Raw genomic sequence first — 15229 nt, 5'->3', positions numbered from 1 at the left:
TTCCTGCTGAGGTAGCTAAGTGTTCACGTCCCCCCAACCCAGGCACCGCCAAAACATGCCGTGGTTTTAGCTCCTTGGCCATCCCAGCTTCCCTACTATGACCCAAGGATTCCTTCCCAAACTCCTCTGTCCTTCCTCAGACTCCATTTCCCCGGCAGGACCCCAAGGTGAGCCGCAGGAGCTAGAAACTGCATGTAAAAATAAGGTTAGCATTCTATAGGAAGAATCGGATTTTTAGAAAATCTAGGAAAAACAAGAAGCGTTTCCTGATTCATCAACAAAGTTCTTGATGAACCATAGCTGGATTCTTTCCAGAGCTCACCTTTAATAGGTATTACTAGAGAAGGTAGGAGGGTAGGTCTAAAACCCACTCTCTATGAGCATTGATATGGCGGTATAGGCCCCAGTTCCATCCTGGAGGCAAGAGCTGAGAGTCGTGGTCCATGTCCTAGAGCTGAGATTCAGAAGGAAGTATGGCTCCACATGCGTCTAGAACACCATGCTCTAGAGCTGGGTGTCTTTGGGATAAGAAAGTTAAAACTGTGGTGATGTGACACTGGTCCTGGTTCAGGCTGAGGCCAGCAGCTGGACAGGGCTCAAATCTAGCCTCTATTTGGAAACCAGGGGTCCATGTGGGTCAAGGACAGAAGCCTGATGGATCCAGAACGGAGCCTGGCAGCACGCCAGCATTCCAGCACAGAGCCTTAGTGCAAAAAGGGCCCTGGCTAGGGTGCCTGGTGTTCCAGAACCTCTCCAGAACAAGGCAGAAGGTGGAGTAGGGCAAAAAGGAAACTAATCCTGAGCTCTAGTAGACCTCTATAAATCTATGGCTCAGTGGCAATGAACAGAGCATACGGCTCCCGGAAGTGGCTGAGCATGGGGTGTGGAGCATTTATGTCCTGGGTCAGTCAGTTTGGGAACCCCCCGAGCCTTCTTGGGAAAAGGCTTTGGGGGGCTGTGAGTGTGGAAGGAAAAAAGTGATCAGCCAGGACGGTTTTCAGAATCCCCTCCTCTGAATTCCTCCCAGGAGCTGGAAGCCTGGGTGGGGAGTCACAGCCAGCCCCTTGGCTCCCTCACGATACAGCACCTGCTGGGACCTGGCTGCTCGGGGCATGAGTGTGGCAGCGGGTGAGGGCAGGGCTGGGAGCTGGGCTGGGGGACGGGCTGTGGCGGTGGCTGGCTCCATGCAAGGGCAGGGAGCCTCCAGTCCACGCACTACATTTCAGGGGGTGGGGGACTGGAAGGGGAGGTCTCGGGGACACTGTGGAGCGAAGGCTCCCGGTACATGGCCACTGTGAAGGGGAGAGAGAGGAACAGGAAGGAGAATTAAGCATGGAGAATGCTAGAAGGAATCAGAGGTCTGAAAGAGTGCCCTTCCCCGACACCTCCTCTGGGACCCCAACCCACAGGACGAGGGCTGCCCAAACCCCCAAAGGCCAAAGCCTTCCCGGCTTGACCTGTCATAACAGGTGTCCTCTTGGATACTTGTAGCCCCCACATTGTGTGTCACTCAATGTCCACGTCAAGGCCAGCACCCTCCCGTGTGGCCCACATTTTCTGCAGTCCATACTCACCCTCCAGGAGCTTGGGCACAAAGTGGGCGGCTGCCTTGGTCTTCTTGACTCGATTTCCCTTCATGACTCGGCCCTCCTTGTCCAGGCCCAGGTACCAGGCCCGGCCAGAGCGGCGCTGGCGGTAGAGGGCAGAGGCGTACAGGACATAGTAATTATCGAAGACGCATTCCTTAAAGCGACACTCAGCTGTGAAATGTGGCTGGGGAGACAAAGACCCAGAAAGGCACACACAGACAGACAAAAAGACGTATCACTGGACAGAAGGGGGCCCTGGGAAGAATGAGCCAGGATAGAATCCATACATTTTGGACTGGGAAGGGCCCACTTCTCACTCCATGCGGAAACTAGGAGAAAGGGAGGATGAGGGAGAGTCTGGTCAGCCCCTGATTGTTAGAAACTAGATTTGTGGGGGGCAGGGGGCTGGAATAAGAAGAAACTAGATTTGGGGGGCAAACCCCAGGCCACTCAGCCTCGTCGTCTCACCGAGCTGTAGAGCAGCCCCTCGGCATTCATGGCCATGTAGTGACCCAGCTTGGCACTCTGGATGGTGACCACACGGAGCCCCACAGGGATCAGGTTGAAGTGGGCTGGGGGTGTAGAGAGGGGGGCATCAGTGCCCAGGGCCTCAGACCCCCAGCCCAGCTCCCCCCAACCCAGTTCCTCCACTTCCCTCAGGGGTCAAAGAGTCAGACTGAAAACAACATCACCGGAAGTGAGAATAGGATGGTCACCTCCTATCCCCGTGCTCTCCCCTCCCATCCAGCAGCTGGCTTCCCCTCTCACTGAAAGAGCTGGTGTCCTCTGGGGTGCCCTGGATGCTCCCATCAGGATTCGCCTGGAGGTAGAAACCCTGGCGGCAGAACAGTTTGGTGACGATGCCTTTGAGCTGAGGCTCTGGAGAGAGAGAGACATTCATCTTTGAAAATGACATCTCTGTTCCCAGAACCATTCCTACACTTGGCGGGATCGGAGGAAAGAAAGAGAGGAGAATGGGTGGGGAGAATGAGGGTCCCCGGGGCCCCAGCTCTCTGACCCTCTAAGCAGGCTCTCTCTCCCACTTCCTCTCTGACTCTGGGAGGAAGCCGGGGTGTGGGTCCCTTCTGCTTCCTCTAACCCCCACCTTTCCTTTTAATTTATTGAAATTTATTTAAATGGCTTAATTCCTACTCTACAGCTCCACCAGGAGTGGGGGAGGGGAGAAGAGGAAAGAGGAAGGGGAGAACCATCAAAAGGCAGAGGACAGAGGGAGGCAGGCAGGGCTGCAGCAGGGCCAGAGCGTTTGTGACTGTGGGGGGCGGCGAAGTGACCACGGGGTCGGGGCGCCCCCTCCGGAGTGGGGGTGGGACTGGGCCCGACGCTGACTCAGCACCTGCTGCTGCGGCTGCCGCTCGCTTGGCGCGGGCCTTGCTTTGGCCCAGTGCCGGCCTGTCTGACACTGACCCATCTGTCTGTCTGTCTGTCTGTCAGTCCGCGGGCTCGCGGGGGCCCAGCGCTCCCTGAGGCCCAGCCTCTCCCCTTCGGCCAGGTAACCCGCCTGAGGTGGGGGACATTCGGCACCAAACCAAGGAAATGGGGGAAGGGGGCCGGGGAGCTGGCGAGGCAGGCGGAGTCACGTGGGGCCCGGGTCCCACTCAAAGGGTGGGCTGCGGACCGTACCACTACGGAGGGCCGGCGGCGGGGGAGGAGGGCACGAGGGGGCTACCCCTAGGGGAGCTGGGAGCAGGCGGGAGCGGGGCCAGAGGGACCCCTGCCAGTCGTGCCTGGACGGGGACCACGCGGCAACCCTCACAACTCTCCTTCCCTGTCCCTTGCTCTCGGCCGACTTCCCCGTACCCCCTTGTAGGTGGTACGACCCCCCAGTCTCAGAGCGGGGCTCTCGCCCGGTACTGGGTCTGAGTTCCTCGCGGCAGAGGGTACCCCGAGCATGTGGGAGCCGCTTTCAGAGTCGCGTAGGGGGTAATGGGGGGGGGGTGGCGGGCTCCCCTCTTGAAGAGCAGGTCACCGAGGAGGGCGCACAGAGGGGCGGGCTGGCGAGGTAGCTGCAAGGACACCCGGGGGAGAGCTGGGGAGATTGGCGCCGAGCCAGCGAGGCTCGGCCAGCAGGAACCGAGCCAAGGCGTGGAGGAGCGGGAGAACCGGGGCGGGGGCGGGGCTGCCAGAGCTGCAGAAACCCTCGGGGTGACCCAGGCGTCCGGAACCCCCAGGCCCCTCCGCCCGGCATTGGAAGAATCGCGAGAGCCGGCACGTAGGCGGCGGACGGTGGGGGTGGGGGTGGGGACTCCTGTGTTGGGGGGGGGCGAGCCGGAGCCCAGAGGCTTCGGAGCGCCAGACCTAACCCCCCCAGCCTTCCCCTTGCCCTCGACAGCAAGGAGACTCGGGGTTATGGGCAAAAGAGAAGGGAAACTGAGGCATGGTCTGGCAGAGACTGTGTGGTCATGGCCCACCCCTTTCACTTTCGGGGAACCCCCCTCAGTCGGGCCCTATCCTGCGGAGTCCCTGGCCTCAACCTCCCAGGCCCGGAGACCCCGCTCCAGCCACTCACCAGGGCCGCGGGCCGGCCGCGCGGGCCGCCCCCCGCACAGTCGCACCTTGGACAGCAGGACGAGGAGCTGCTTCTGGCAAAGGGACTTGGTGCCGCGGGGACACACGCGCCGCTGCGCCGATACGGGCCGGCTGCCCCCGGGCTCGCGGACCTCCCGCTTCTGCCGGATCAGGCTACTGGCCAGAGCCGCCATGGCGCCCCGGGAGGAGACACCCCCAAACCTGCGGGCGCCCGGAGCGCGCTGGGCTCCTCAAGAGAAGCCCGTTCACCAGGGCATGTTCCTGACGCTGGGGTCCCAACTCGCCGCCTCACCCACGGGACCTGAGGATGAGCCCCAGGCCCCCCACCCTTCAGCCGCCAGCTCCCACCGTTGGGCCCCGTGCTACCTCCACTGGACCCAGCAGCCTATGTATCTGTTGACCCCACCCTCGACTTTTGCCCCCTACTGAAAACTACCCCCTTTCCTGTTCTCCACTGTCCCTGTCCCCACTTCCCTTAGGCCAAAGTCAAGACCCTCAAAATTTGCAAGATGTGGTTCCAATACCCCCAGGCACCTTTCCACCCTATGTTGGAGACCCGCACTCCTGCCAAATCCACTTTTGTAACCTAAAGGGTGCGGGTCCTTAGCTTTGAGCATATTAGCTCAACCCCATCCCTACTGGGGCACTGCCAATGTCACAGAGGAACCCAACCTTGCTGTCTTTGCCACCCTCTAAGTGGAAAGGATCCCCCACTTTTTTCAATGAAGTCCCCCAAAACTGTCTGGGAAAACCCAGGCTGTCCCCGTTCAGCGATTAAGGGGTTCCCAGACCCTGTCTCTGGACAATACCTTTTTTCACCAAGTCACCCCCATTTCTAGGGGTATATGGTTCCAGCTGCTGAGCCCCTTTCCTCACCTTGTCACCCTCCACTCCTTTTGAAGTCACCTCCAAATCCGCCCTTCCTAGTGGATACACCGGGTGGTTTGTCTGGAGGGTCTCTCACCTCCAGATAAGGAGCATCCTGTTTTTTTTTCGCCCCCTCGTTGCCCCTTAATTTCCTCGGGGACAGCTGGTGCTGCTTAGATCCTACGCCCTCCAATTCAACCAGCCCCCCGAGAGGAGTGCACCCACGTTATCACCAGTTCCCAAATGTGAACAGGCCCCCTACAAGTCAGAGTGCATCAGAGCTTTCTGCGACAGGGCTTCTCGTCTTCCCCAGGACAGCCTATAGCACCCCTCTTCCTTCCCCGACGCCCCTCAACCTGTCCTGTCTTGTTGATCCGGCGACGGGTGGCGCTGGCTCCGGTTCCAGGCTCCTCCCTCCCTGTCCCTCGCCAGCGGAGCTTCCCCCCACGCCGGGCTAGGCGCCCCGGACCCCCGGAAGGAGGAAGGGTGTCTCCGCAGAGCGCCCTGGGCCGGCGAAGTCAGAGCACTGGGCCGGGCGGCTGGACCAAGCAGAGCGGCGGCGGCGGCGGCAGCGGCAGTGGGGAGCTGAGGCGGCGGCGGCGACAGCAGCTCCCCCTCCTCGCAGAGCCGGCCCGGGGGCGGGGCGGGGGGCGGAGACGCCTGGAAAGAGGGGGGTGCAGCCGGGCGGGCGGAACCCCGGGGTTCCTTGAAGGCAGGGAGTGGGGACGGTCTTAGAGGCAGGCGGAGCCGAGGCAAGGCCGCACGTCTTGGGGTTCAGAGGACAAGAGACAAGGAGGTGACTCCACTGAACGGAGCCCTGGATGGGAGGAGAGGTTGGGCTTAAGATGAATGGAATGGCGAACGCTGGGAGAATGGAGAAAGGGACCCTACTGCCCGGCTTGGGAGGGTAGAACTGAATGAGGAAAGTAGGGAACTAACTGCATAGGGGAGGGGTGGTGGCGAGATCCAGCCCGGGCGCAAGCCGGCCTTCTTAACCTCTCCGATTTTGTGTGAGCCAAATTGGTCAGTCCCTGGTCTGTATTCCTTCCCTCTGCGTTTTGTCAGCAAATATGCACCCGCACCCTTCCCTACTGACTCCTAAAGACCATAAAAATTGGGGAAGATGGTGGCCGGAGGAGGCACCGGGAGGAAGGGGTGCTGGCCACAGATCTAGGGAGTGGAGAAGCCAGAAATGGGACGACTTGTGCCAGGGATGGGGCAGGAGGATGGGGAAGAACCCGCGAGGAGGCCTTCTAGGCTGTGCACTTCGGACCCAGGGCGCTCAGTGTGTCTCCCAGGCGAGGGGCTAGCGGCCCCCGCCACATCCCGCCCGCCCACAGAACCACTTTTCCACGCCCGTAGGAACAGCATCTTTAATGGGCCCCGCCTCCCACGCCAGCTAAGCCGCCCCCCTTGCGTGCAGCCTTGGCCTCCTCCACCGCGGTGCGCAGGGCCCGGGCTGGGTCCCCGCGGAGCCGGGCCAACGCCCCGAGCAGCGCAGCGGCGCCATCCCCCGCACGGAGCTTTTGACCGCTCAGAAAATAGTGGGGCAGTGTCCCGGCCTCGAGCACACGGCCCAACTCATCCAGCAGCCCGAGGCAGCAGGCGCCCGCGTTCTCTGGCCGCGCGAGATAGAGCGCGGGCAGCCGTTCACACGCCCAGTAGAGCAGCGTCCGCAGGAGGTAGGGCGCTGCGGCCCGGGTCCCGGCCACCAGCGGGCGCAGCAGCGCCTGGGCGGCCGCGTGCGCTTGCAACAGCGGAGCGGGTATGCGCGCCTTGAGCGCCAGCTCCTGGCGGGCGAAGCAGAGCTGCCAGCCGGAGGCGCCCGGCCGCTCGGTGTGGCCACCGGGCACCAGGTAGAAGGATGATGACTCGAAGGCCAGCGGGCCGGCCCACGAGTGGCTCCGAGCGCCCTCGGGCCAGCCGGCCACGGACACCACAGGAATGAGGTCGAAGAGCAGGACGCGGCGCGGGGGCCCCGGCGTGGCCAGGAGGACGGTGGTGAACCCCGCGTGGCGGGCTGCGTGGACCAAGCGTGGGGCACCCGGGACCGGGAACAGGGACTCAGCGACCGCGGCCAGTGAAGCAAAGAACCACGAAGCCACCTGGGCGGGGCAAAGTGTGGGCCATGCCTCCCAATCCTCCGACGGCTGTGGGACTGGGCTAACGACGGCTGCTTTCGTGACGTCACCATTCAGGTTTTTCAGTGGGGTGGAAAAGCCAAGATGGATTACGTCTTGCTCGGGCGGCTCCGGCCCCGGAACGTTACTAGATGATTTTTCCAAAGACCCGTTTGGCTTAGATTCAGTGACACAACTGTGCGGCTGGTCCGTGGAGATTTGCCGGCCCTTGGGACTTCCTTCGCTTTCGGTTCGGTGGATGGAATCACGTCCTCCTGGGACTGGAGGTCCTAGACAATCCTGCCAGGCCTCCCGGATGGAGGTTCCACGTATCTGCTCTGGGAGGCACAGCCACGCGTAACGGGACTCCACGTCCAGTTGCAACTCCTGCCCAGTGCCGTCTAGTGAAAACACGGGCACTAGGAGTGTAAAGCCGGCGTCGTAATGAGGTCCCCGGATGTAAGGACCCAGGGGTACAGGTCCCAGATCCAGGGAGCCCTCGCGAATCCCACCACGAAGCAGCAAGAGTTCTGCTTGGGGAGGAAAGCGGGGGTCCCGACGGTGAACAAGACCTACGGGAAGGGAAGAGACGGGTTCGGGAGGGCATGACCCAAAGCCCGGGCGGGGTGGGGAGGGGCTGAATGCTGCGAGTACCCGAAGGCAGGGAGAGTTACTTACCAAGCAAAGAGAAGACAAAGTCCTTGGCCCGGAGGAGGTCTGGTCCCGGCTTGGGCGCGTCACTCCAGCTCTCCTGCACACCCAGCTCCTGGATCAGCTGGGTTAGTTCCTGCAGCTGCGCCCCGGAGCAGAAGTCGATGTCCGTGAGCGGCCGGGCTGGGGCTGGGGGCGGCGGGCCCCACCAGGGCGCACTCCCCCAGACCGCGGAAGCCATGTGGCTCAACCTTTTGGGGCTGGGAAAAACGCGGACGGGAGGACGCTTAGACGGGCCGTTTCTTTGCTGCCAAAAAGTCGCCCGCGTTCTTCTCTCCTCCCGAGGCCGCGAGAGTGCCCCAGGCACAGCTCGTCAATGGGTCTGCAGCTGAAGAGCTCTAAATTTAGTCTTGAAAACGAACAAATAAATACCTCCAACGCCGTTGCCCTTTTCTCAAATGCTGGTCCCCGTCCCCATGGAACGGCTCACCTGACTCAGCAGGTAAAAAGTAGCTGTTGAGCCCCTCCTAGGGGATGTAGTAGCTAGTCGCCGCCGCCGCCCCTTGTCTACCTCCCCTTACCTCTTTTTCGGAGGAGGCTTGTGGTCTGCGGCTTCCCTCTTAGGGATAGCTGCAGGGGTTGGGAAGGGAGAGAATAGAACGATTCAACAGGTGACTTCTTCCTGTAGCCCCGAGGCCACGCCCCGAGCTACGACCACGCCCCTTTCTGGAGGCTGTCCGGGTCGTTCCGGATCGGCCCCGCCTTCTGCCGGAGATCAGTCACTTTCCGCTCCGCTGAGATCTCGCGCTGTCCTGGGGGTTGTAGTTTGTCTTCCGAGCTATCGGGGCGTTGAGGCCACGCCCCCGCATCCTTTCCTGTTCCGCTGAAGGAGTGCCTGATGGAAGTTGTAGTTTCTATGGAGATAACTGTTCCGTGACTTCCAAGTCTAGGTCAGCCCCTCGCAAACATTCCGTGGGGTTGGAACAGGATGGATCTTAAGAGCAAATAATAGTGGAGGACATGCCCTAGGGACCTGGGGGGAAAGAGGGGCCTCCACATCTCTTGTGTGAGTAGAGGAACCCTGGTCACTTAGATCTAGGAGGGTTCGTCCATGCAATCATAACCTCATTTTAGAGATGAGACTGCAGCCTATAAAGGTTGCACATGGTAGGGTCCCGCCAGAGAGGTGTCGGAAAGGGGCTCCCAGCTGGGTGGGGAGGCCTCCCTTTGGAGTCAGTGTCAGGCAAGAACACACAGCTGGTAACCCAGGAATGGTGACTCAGGGAAGGGGCAGACGTATTGGCAATGCCTACCTCGGATAAATCAGTGCTGGCAGGGAAAGCACTTTGGGATCTGCCAGCCATGTATGTACACAGAAGAGTTACCAGAACTGAAAATCAAGTCCAGAGGAAAATCCCAGCTGGGCTGGGGCAAGGCAATGGAACATTATCAGGAGAAGGAAATTGCGTTCAGTGCCCACGGCTACCAGAGACACAGCTTTCGTCCAAGATGAGACTGGGAGCCAGAATGAGAAGACAGAGCCACGGGAAAGCAGGGACAGGCCCGCAGATCAGACCACCGCTAGACCAGGACGTCTCACATCCCCCTCCCCCACCGGAAAGACTATATCCAAAGTGAGACAGGCCTGTGTCCATGGCAAAGGACTGTGAAGGAGGGAACTCCCAGAATCCAGAGCTTGATTTGGGGAGCCCCAATCTCAGGGGTTCCTAGTCACTGACAAAGAAAATTCTCCCTCAGTGACCTCGAGCCCCAAAACATAGCCCAGTACTGGGGAGGCAGGTTTCCATATATCAGGTTGTGACCCAAGAGACCAGATGGGGAAAACTGAAGGCTGGGCTCTTTCTCACATCTGGGGGCAATCAGGTATAGAGCGTCCCTACCTCTTCCCTCCTCCCCAGAGGGTGCCCTCTCAGTCACACTGAAAACAACGAAGTTCTGTGGGTTCTGTGGGAGCTTTGAAGATGCTGGGTTTGAGTGATGAGGGAAAGGAAAGTTTCTCTAAACTCTAAAGCATTACTGTCCAATAGAATTTTCTGTGATGGGGGAAGTGTTCTAATCTGTGCTGTCCAATATAGTAGCCACATGAGGCTACTGAGCCCTTGAAATATAGATGAGACCGAGGAACAGAATTTTACATTTTAATTTTTTTCATTTTTTTAAAAAGTAGGCTCCATGCATGCCCGATGTGGGGCTTGAACTCCTGACCCTGAGATTGAGTCACATGTTCTACCGATTGAGCCAGTCAGGCGCCCCTAAATTTTATTTAATTTTAATTAATTTACATTTTTAACAGCCATATTTGGCTCATGGCTACCGTATTGGACAACACAGCTCTAGGCCTTAGGGATCGGCGGTTTCTCCATGCACGGACGCAGGAGAAACAGGGGCGGGAGATAGCACCGGTCCTCCTCAGGCCCTGTGGGGGGCCAGCATCAGGAATGGGGCTGGGGTGGATGTCCTCAAACCACCACAGAACACTTCTCTTGCCTCTTTATTCCTGATGCACCTTTGTCCCCTCTTTTTCCAGGGTCGTCATCACACACTGATATCCCCACTCCTTGGTGGCCTCCGGGGGGTTGCTGGATGCCTCTTGGCGACTGCGCCTGGGAGACAGAGCTTCACACTTGTCCCTGCCCCCCCCAAACTGTCTCTGGCGGGCATCAAAGACCACATGCCCTACCCGGTTGCCTGACCCAGGGCAGTAGGGCTTCCAGTTGCTTTTGGGAGGCATGGACATCTGGCGATAGTTCTGGCAGCCTGAAGGCACGGTGTCCACAGGACGGTACACCCAGTCTTGGCTGCCTGCTCGCCGGGAGGATGGCTGCAGCTCAATTAGCAAAGGTACCTCGGAGAAGGTCTGCAGGTCATTGTAGATCATCACCTGGGGCCTGGAAGAGCTGGAGTTCTGACTAAGCGGGACAGAAGCCCATGGCAGGCGCTGTTGTGCGCCTTCCTTCCAAGCGGCCTCCTCCGAAACACACGGCTTCATCAGTGATGACTTTGGGGTCTGAGGTAGGCCCAAGACTTGGACTGAGTCGGTACTTGGAGCAAGGCCTGGGTTCTTGTGCTGGTTGGGATTTGGGATGAGGGATGAATCCTTGTGGAGCCCGGATTCCCCAATAAGGCTTTGAGTCTTGGGGAGGCCATGGTCTTGGGGAAGGGCTGGACCCTTGTGGGGGCCAGGAGCTTGATTAAGTCCTGGGTACTTGTGGAAGTTAGGGTCTTGGGTATATTCTGGGCTCCTGTAAATTCCAACGTCTGGTGTATGGCCACATCTCCTTTCGGCTTCGGTGGCTTGCGTGAGGCCTGGATTCTTATGGAGATCAGAATCTTGAGTAAGGCCTACGCCCCTGTGGACTCCAGAATCTTGGGTAAGACCTGGATTCTTGTAGTCTCCGGAGTCTTGGGTAAGGCCTGAGCCCTTATGGAGACCAGAGGTTTGAATCAAGCTTGGGCTCCTGTTGACTCCAGCGTCTTGGTATGGACTCTTCTGTGGGCAAGAATCTTGGTGGAGGCCTAGACTCCTAGAGACGCCCAGCTCATGAGCATTACCCATACTCTTGTAAATTCCAGAATCTTGAGAAGGGCCTGGCCTATTATGGAGGCCAGTCGTTTGGGAGAGATCTTGACTTTTATAGAGTATAGTCTCTTGGTTTTGTTCTAGATTCCTATAGACTCCAGAGTTTTGCCTAAAGCCTGAGCTCCTTTGAATGTCAGAAGTTTGGGGAAATGATATGTTCTTGTGGAGGCCACAAGGTTGGGCGAGACATGGGCTTCTAAAGATACCTGCATCCTGAGTAGGACCTAGGCTCTTTTGGGGGCCACAATCTTGGGTAATAACCAGATTCTTGTGCAATCCAGAATCTTGGGAAGGGCTTGGACTCTTGCAGAGATAAGGGTCTTGAGGAAGGCCTGTGGGCTTGTTTAGGCCTGGATCTTGAACAAGGCCTGGGTTCTTGTAGAGGCCTGGATTTTGGGTGAGGCCTGGGTTCCTGGGAACTCTCAAGTCCTTTGAAGGGCTTGAAGTCCTTTGGAGACCAGAATCTTGGTTGAGGCCTAGACTCTCCCGAAGTTCAGGGGGTTGGGGTTGGATTGGGGGTTGGAAAGCCTTGGAGACCTGGGGAGGGATGGGGAACTGGGAAGATGGGACAGACTGAGAAGACTTGGAGGCTGGGGGGAAGGTGAGGGGTTGCCCTGAGGTGGAAGGCTTCCGGTGGTCGGAGGGTTGATGAGGGATGAAGGATCTGGGACACATAAGAGGCAGAGCAAGAGTGCACGGGGGAGGGATGGTGCTCGGTGAGCTCTGGGCACTGGTCGGAGAGTGAAAGCAAGGTTGAGGAGATGTGTTATCCTTGGAGTGGACCAGGAATTTGGGATAGGGCGGAATCTGAGAGTCTGTGTTTCTCCTCTCAGAACTGCAGGGATGGAAGCTGAAATAAGGGAAGGTCTTGGGCTGTAAGAACTTGTCTTTGGCATCATTTGAGATCTTCCACTCCACATTCCCCAGCTCCAGGTAACCCAGTACGGAGCCTGTGGAGGGCCTGGCACTGTCCCCACTCTGCTGCTTCAATGTTGGCTCAGCTGTACCGGAACTGCCCAGACCCTGTCCCTCTTGGGACCTGGGGAGGGTGCCCACGTCCTTTCCGGAATACCCAGAGTTCGGCGGGGGGCACACATGGCACACATTCTGCTTCACCCTGCGGGCATCGTAGACCACGTGGCCAGTGGAGAGGCCTTGGCCGAAGGCAGTCAGGGTGGAGGGAATAGGAGTTAGGATGGGGGTACGGGTGGTGACAGAGACAGGAGTGGGGACGGGAGTGGTAGTCAGGGTCATGACCAGAGCTGGGGCAGGGGTTGGGATAGACATTGGGACAGGGGCTGGGGGAGGAGCTGGGGCAGGAATAGTGGCAGGGATAGAAGGTAGGGGAGGGGCTGGGGCAGAGGTGGGAGCAGGGACCAGGGGGTGAGGGACACGAGTATAGGTTAGGTGAGCGTGGGCCGGAGTGCATGTTGGGGCCTGGGCTATTATGTGTTCGGGGCTGTGACCCAGGGGATGGGCTGAGGTGTACTCAGGGCTGTGGGCCTGGGCAGGAGTGTGCTGAGTGCGCTCAGGGGTGAAGCCTGGGGAGTAGGTATGGGCCTGGACTGACGTGTGCTCAGCAGCATGGGCTGGGGGGCAGGTCTGGGCTTGGGGGGTGATGTGCTCAGGGGTGAGGGCTGCGGAGCAGGTATCGGCCTGGAGGGGGTTGTGCTCAGGGACCTGGTCTGGGGAATGGATCTGGGCCTGAGGCAGGGTATGCTCAAGGGTGTGAGCTAGGGAGTAGGTCTGGGCCTGGGGGGTATTGCGCTCATGGGTGGGGGCTGGGGAGGAGGTCTGGGCCTGGGGGGTGCTGTGCTCAGGGGTGTGGGTCTGGGTCTGGGTCTGGGCCTGGGTCTGGGCCTGGGCCTGGGGGGTGCTGTGCTCAGGGGTGTGGGTCTGGGTCTGGGTCTGGGCCTGGGCTTGGGGGGTGCTGCGCTCATGGGTGTGGGTCTGGGTCTGGGTCTGGGCCTGGGCCTGGGCCTGGGGGGTGCTGTGCTCACGGGTGTGGGTGTGGGTCTGGGCCTGGGCCTGGGCCTGGGCCTGGGGGGTGCTGTGCCCATGGGTGTGGGCTGGGGAGGAGGTCTGCATCTGGGTCTGGGCCTGGGCCTGGGCCAGGGGAGTGCTGTGCTCGGGGGTGTGGGATGGGGAGTAGGTCTGGGTCTGGGCCAGGGCGTGGGCTGGGTCATAGTCTGGGGTGTTGGTCTTGCTCTCGTGGGGCAAGAGGACGGGAACCATGTCCACCTTGCTCATCCTGGGGAACTGGGAAGGTGTCTCATGCCTGGAGATAAAGGGGGCCCGGGCCTTCAAGGCTGTGACCTGAGGGGCCTCCCCTGCTTCCATCACCCCCTCCTTCCATAGTCCCCAGGCAGCGTCCATGGGAGCCCCGGTGTGCCCGCACTGAGGGGGCATCCAGCAGCACCCGGGAGCCTTCTCGTCATGCGTGTCTGGTATCCAGGAGTTGAGGTGGTTAGGGTGCCTGACCAGGAAGCCTGGGCGGCGGTGGAAGCGGGAGGAGACCCTCGAGCACAGGTTCTTGGCGTCCATGGAGCAGCGGGAGCACATGGGGTGGCTGCCGACGCAGCTGTGTTGCTTGTCTGCGGGGAAAGGTGGGATGGGACGAGGCCGGGGCTCCTGAGGGGCTGGGAAAGGGGACAGGTTCACATCCCTTTGAGGTCATGCTGGGGCCCACTCACCTTTGGGGAAAAAATGATGGAAAAGAATCCGCAAGGAGCTCTTCAGATGCCTCCAGAGCTGAGGGGAGCAGGGGAACGGGGAGCCAGGACGGTGAGCCCTGCAGCCCAGCCCTCGCTCGGCCACATCCCACAGCCCGCAGCCCTCCCACCTCAGCCCCTTCTGGCCAACCCCCAGGCTCCCCCAACCCTGTTGCCCAGCCCCCGCCCTGACCAGAGTCACCACATTGATCCCCACGTTGAGCAAGATGAAGCTGCCCAGAATCAGAAGAATCGAGTCTCCTAGGTCCTGGCACTTCCTGGGGTTGGTGCCAGAGCATACTTGGGCTCCGTGGTGGGCTCGCTCACCCATGGCCGGGGGTCCCAGGACTACCTGGGCCCCCCCTGGCCCCCACATACTCACTAGGAGGCAGACTCCTCTGGTGGGGGAGGGGGAGAGGGACTGGGTCACAATGGGGCGGGTGTTGGGGTCACAATGAGGGAGGAGAGGAAACGGAGGGCCTAGGACGGTCTGCCCTAGTAACCAGGTTCTTGTAATCTGAGTCCCAAAAGTCAAACGGGGCTGGAAGCCAGCACGCCCGCCCTGTGGCCCTCATTCCTCCTTCATTCCCTTACTGCCCCTACCTTATTCTCTCAAACACTCACACATTCCATCCCCTTGGCCACTTCTGAGGCTGGAAAGACCTTGGCCTCAGAGCCTGGGCATTCTCCCTGCCCTCCGTTGGGTGGTGGCCCTGGATCTGAGCAGAGGTAGGACCCACCGGTCTGGAATCTGACCTCACAGCGTCGTGTGGGGCTGAGCCTCGGAGCCCACTTTCGAATCGGGGAGGCCAGATGCCCAGAGCAGGTGCACGGAGACTGGTGGTTTGCAGTCTGCAGCTGCAAGACAGTGTGGGACCAGATCCTGCCGGGGGCGGGGGGGGGGGTGCACAGCCACGGGGAGCCTCCTGCCCAGAAGCCAGGACCCAGGCTGGCAGAAGGAGCGGCGCTTCCAAGCCATAGAACACAGCACAGTGTTTCCTGGACTCTGTTGCTCTTTATTTCTCTCTCCGCGCCCGGCCCCACCGCCCACAGACACCGCGGGTCAGTGAAGCTTCCCGGTCCGGCTCCTGTGCAGGGAGGGCCTCGAGGCTGAGGTGGCCGGCGGGGGCAGTGAGTTGGCCC

General features: G+C 60.1%; 3 protein-coding genes across 4 annotated transcripts; all 3 read right to left on the bottom strand.

The window, feature by feature from the left end:
* Positions 1–6: 6 nt before the first annotated feature.
* On the bottom strand, positions 7–4309 carry FGF11 (fibroblast growth factor 11). The gene is made up of 5 exons (XM_040629962.1): positions 4117–4309; positions 2358–2468; positions 2058–2161; positions 1575–1773; positions 7–1292 (listed from the first exon to the last, which is right to left on the bottom strand). The coding sequence occupies exons 1-5, from the start codon at positions 4307–4309 to the stop codon at positions 1216–1218; spliced, it is 684 nt and encodes a 227-aa protein (XP_040485896.1). The 3' UTR covers positions 7–1215.
* Positions 4310–6362: 2053 nt separating this feature from the next.
* On the bottom strand, positions 6363–8566 carry TMEM102 (transmembrane protein 102). Of its 2 annotated transcripts, none has more exons than XM_040629954.1 (2): positions 7802–8566; positions 6363–7524 (listed from the first exon to the last, which is right to left on the bottom strand). In XM_040629954.1, the coding sequence occupies exons 1-2, from the start codon at positions 8013–8015 to the stop codon at positions 6377–6379; spliced, it is 1362 nt and encodes a 453-aa protein (XP_040485888.1). In that variant the 5' UTR covers positions 8016–8566; the 3' UTR covers positions 6363–6376. The 2 variants fall into 2 exon arrangements, with proteins under 2 accessions (XP_040485888.1, XP_008686313.2); XM_008688091.2 differs by having other exon boundaries at positions 6363–7695; positions 7802–8562.
* A 1764-nt stretch (positions 8567–10330) lies between these two features.
* On the bottom strand, positions 10331–14417 carry SPEM3 (SPEM family member 3). Its single transcript, XM_040628324.1, is given in 5 exon segments — positions 10331–10369; positions 10371–13079; positions 13236–13969; positions 14069–14126; positions 14280–14417. Coding segments are annotated over 5 exon segments (3678 nt in total).
* Between the last annotated feature and the right edge of the window lie 812 nt (positions 14418–15229).

The sequence above is a fragment of the Ursus maritimus genome, unplaced genomic scaffold (genome assembly GCF_017311325.1).
Source record: "Ursus maritimus isolate PB19 unplaced genomic scaffold, ASM1731132v1 scaffold_14, whole genome shotgun sequence".
In the NCBI taxonomy this organism is placed as follows: Eukaryota; Metazoa; Chordata; class Mammalia; order Carnivora; family Ursidae; genus Ursus; species Ursus maritimus.
This window is presented reverse-complemented; position numbering and strand designations above follow the sequence as displayed.

Bases quoted from the DNA above. Each gene is read 5' to 3' on its own strand.
- TMEM102 (XM_008688091.2), bottom strand. From the start codon at position 8,015: ATGGCTTCCGCGGTCTGGGGGAGTGCGCCCTGGTGGGGCCCGCCGCCC. The intron at 7,696-7,801 runs GTAAGTAACTCT...CCCTTCCCGTAG, and splicing joins CTTTGTCTTCTCTTTGCTTG to GTCTTGTTCACCGTCGGGAC.
- FGF11 (XM_040629962.1), bottom strand. From the start codon at position 4,309: ATGGCGGCTCTGGCCAGTAGCCTGATCCGGCAGAAGCGGGAGGTCCGC. The intron at 2,162-2,357 runs GTGAGAGGGGAA...CTACACCCCCAG, and splicing joins AGAGGACACCAGCTCTTTCA to CCCACTTCAACCTGATCCCT. The intron at 1,774-2,057 runs GTGAGACGACGA...TTGTCTCCCCAG, and splicing joins AGGGGCTGCTCTACAGCTCG to CCACATTTCACAGCTGAGTG.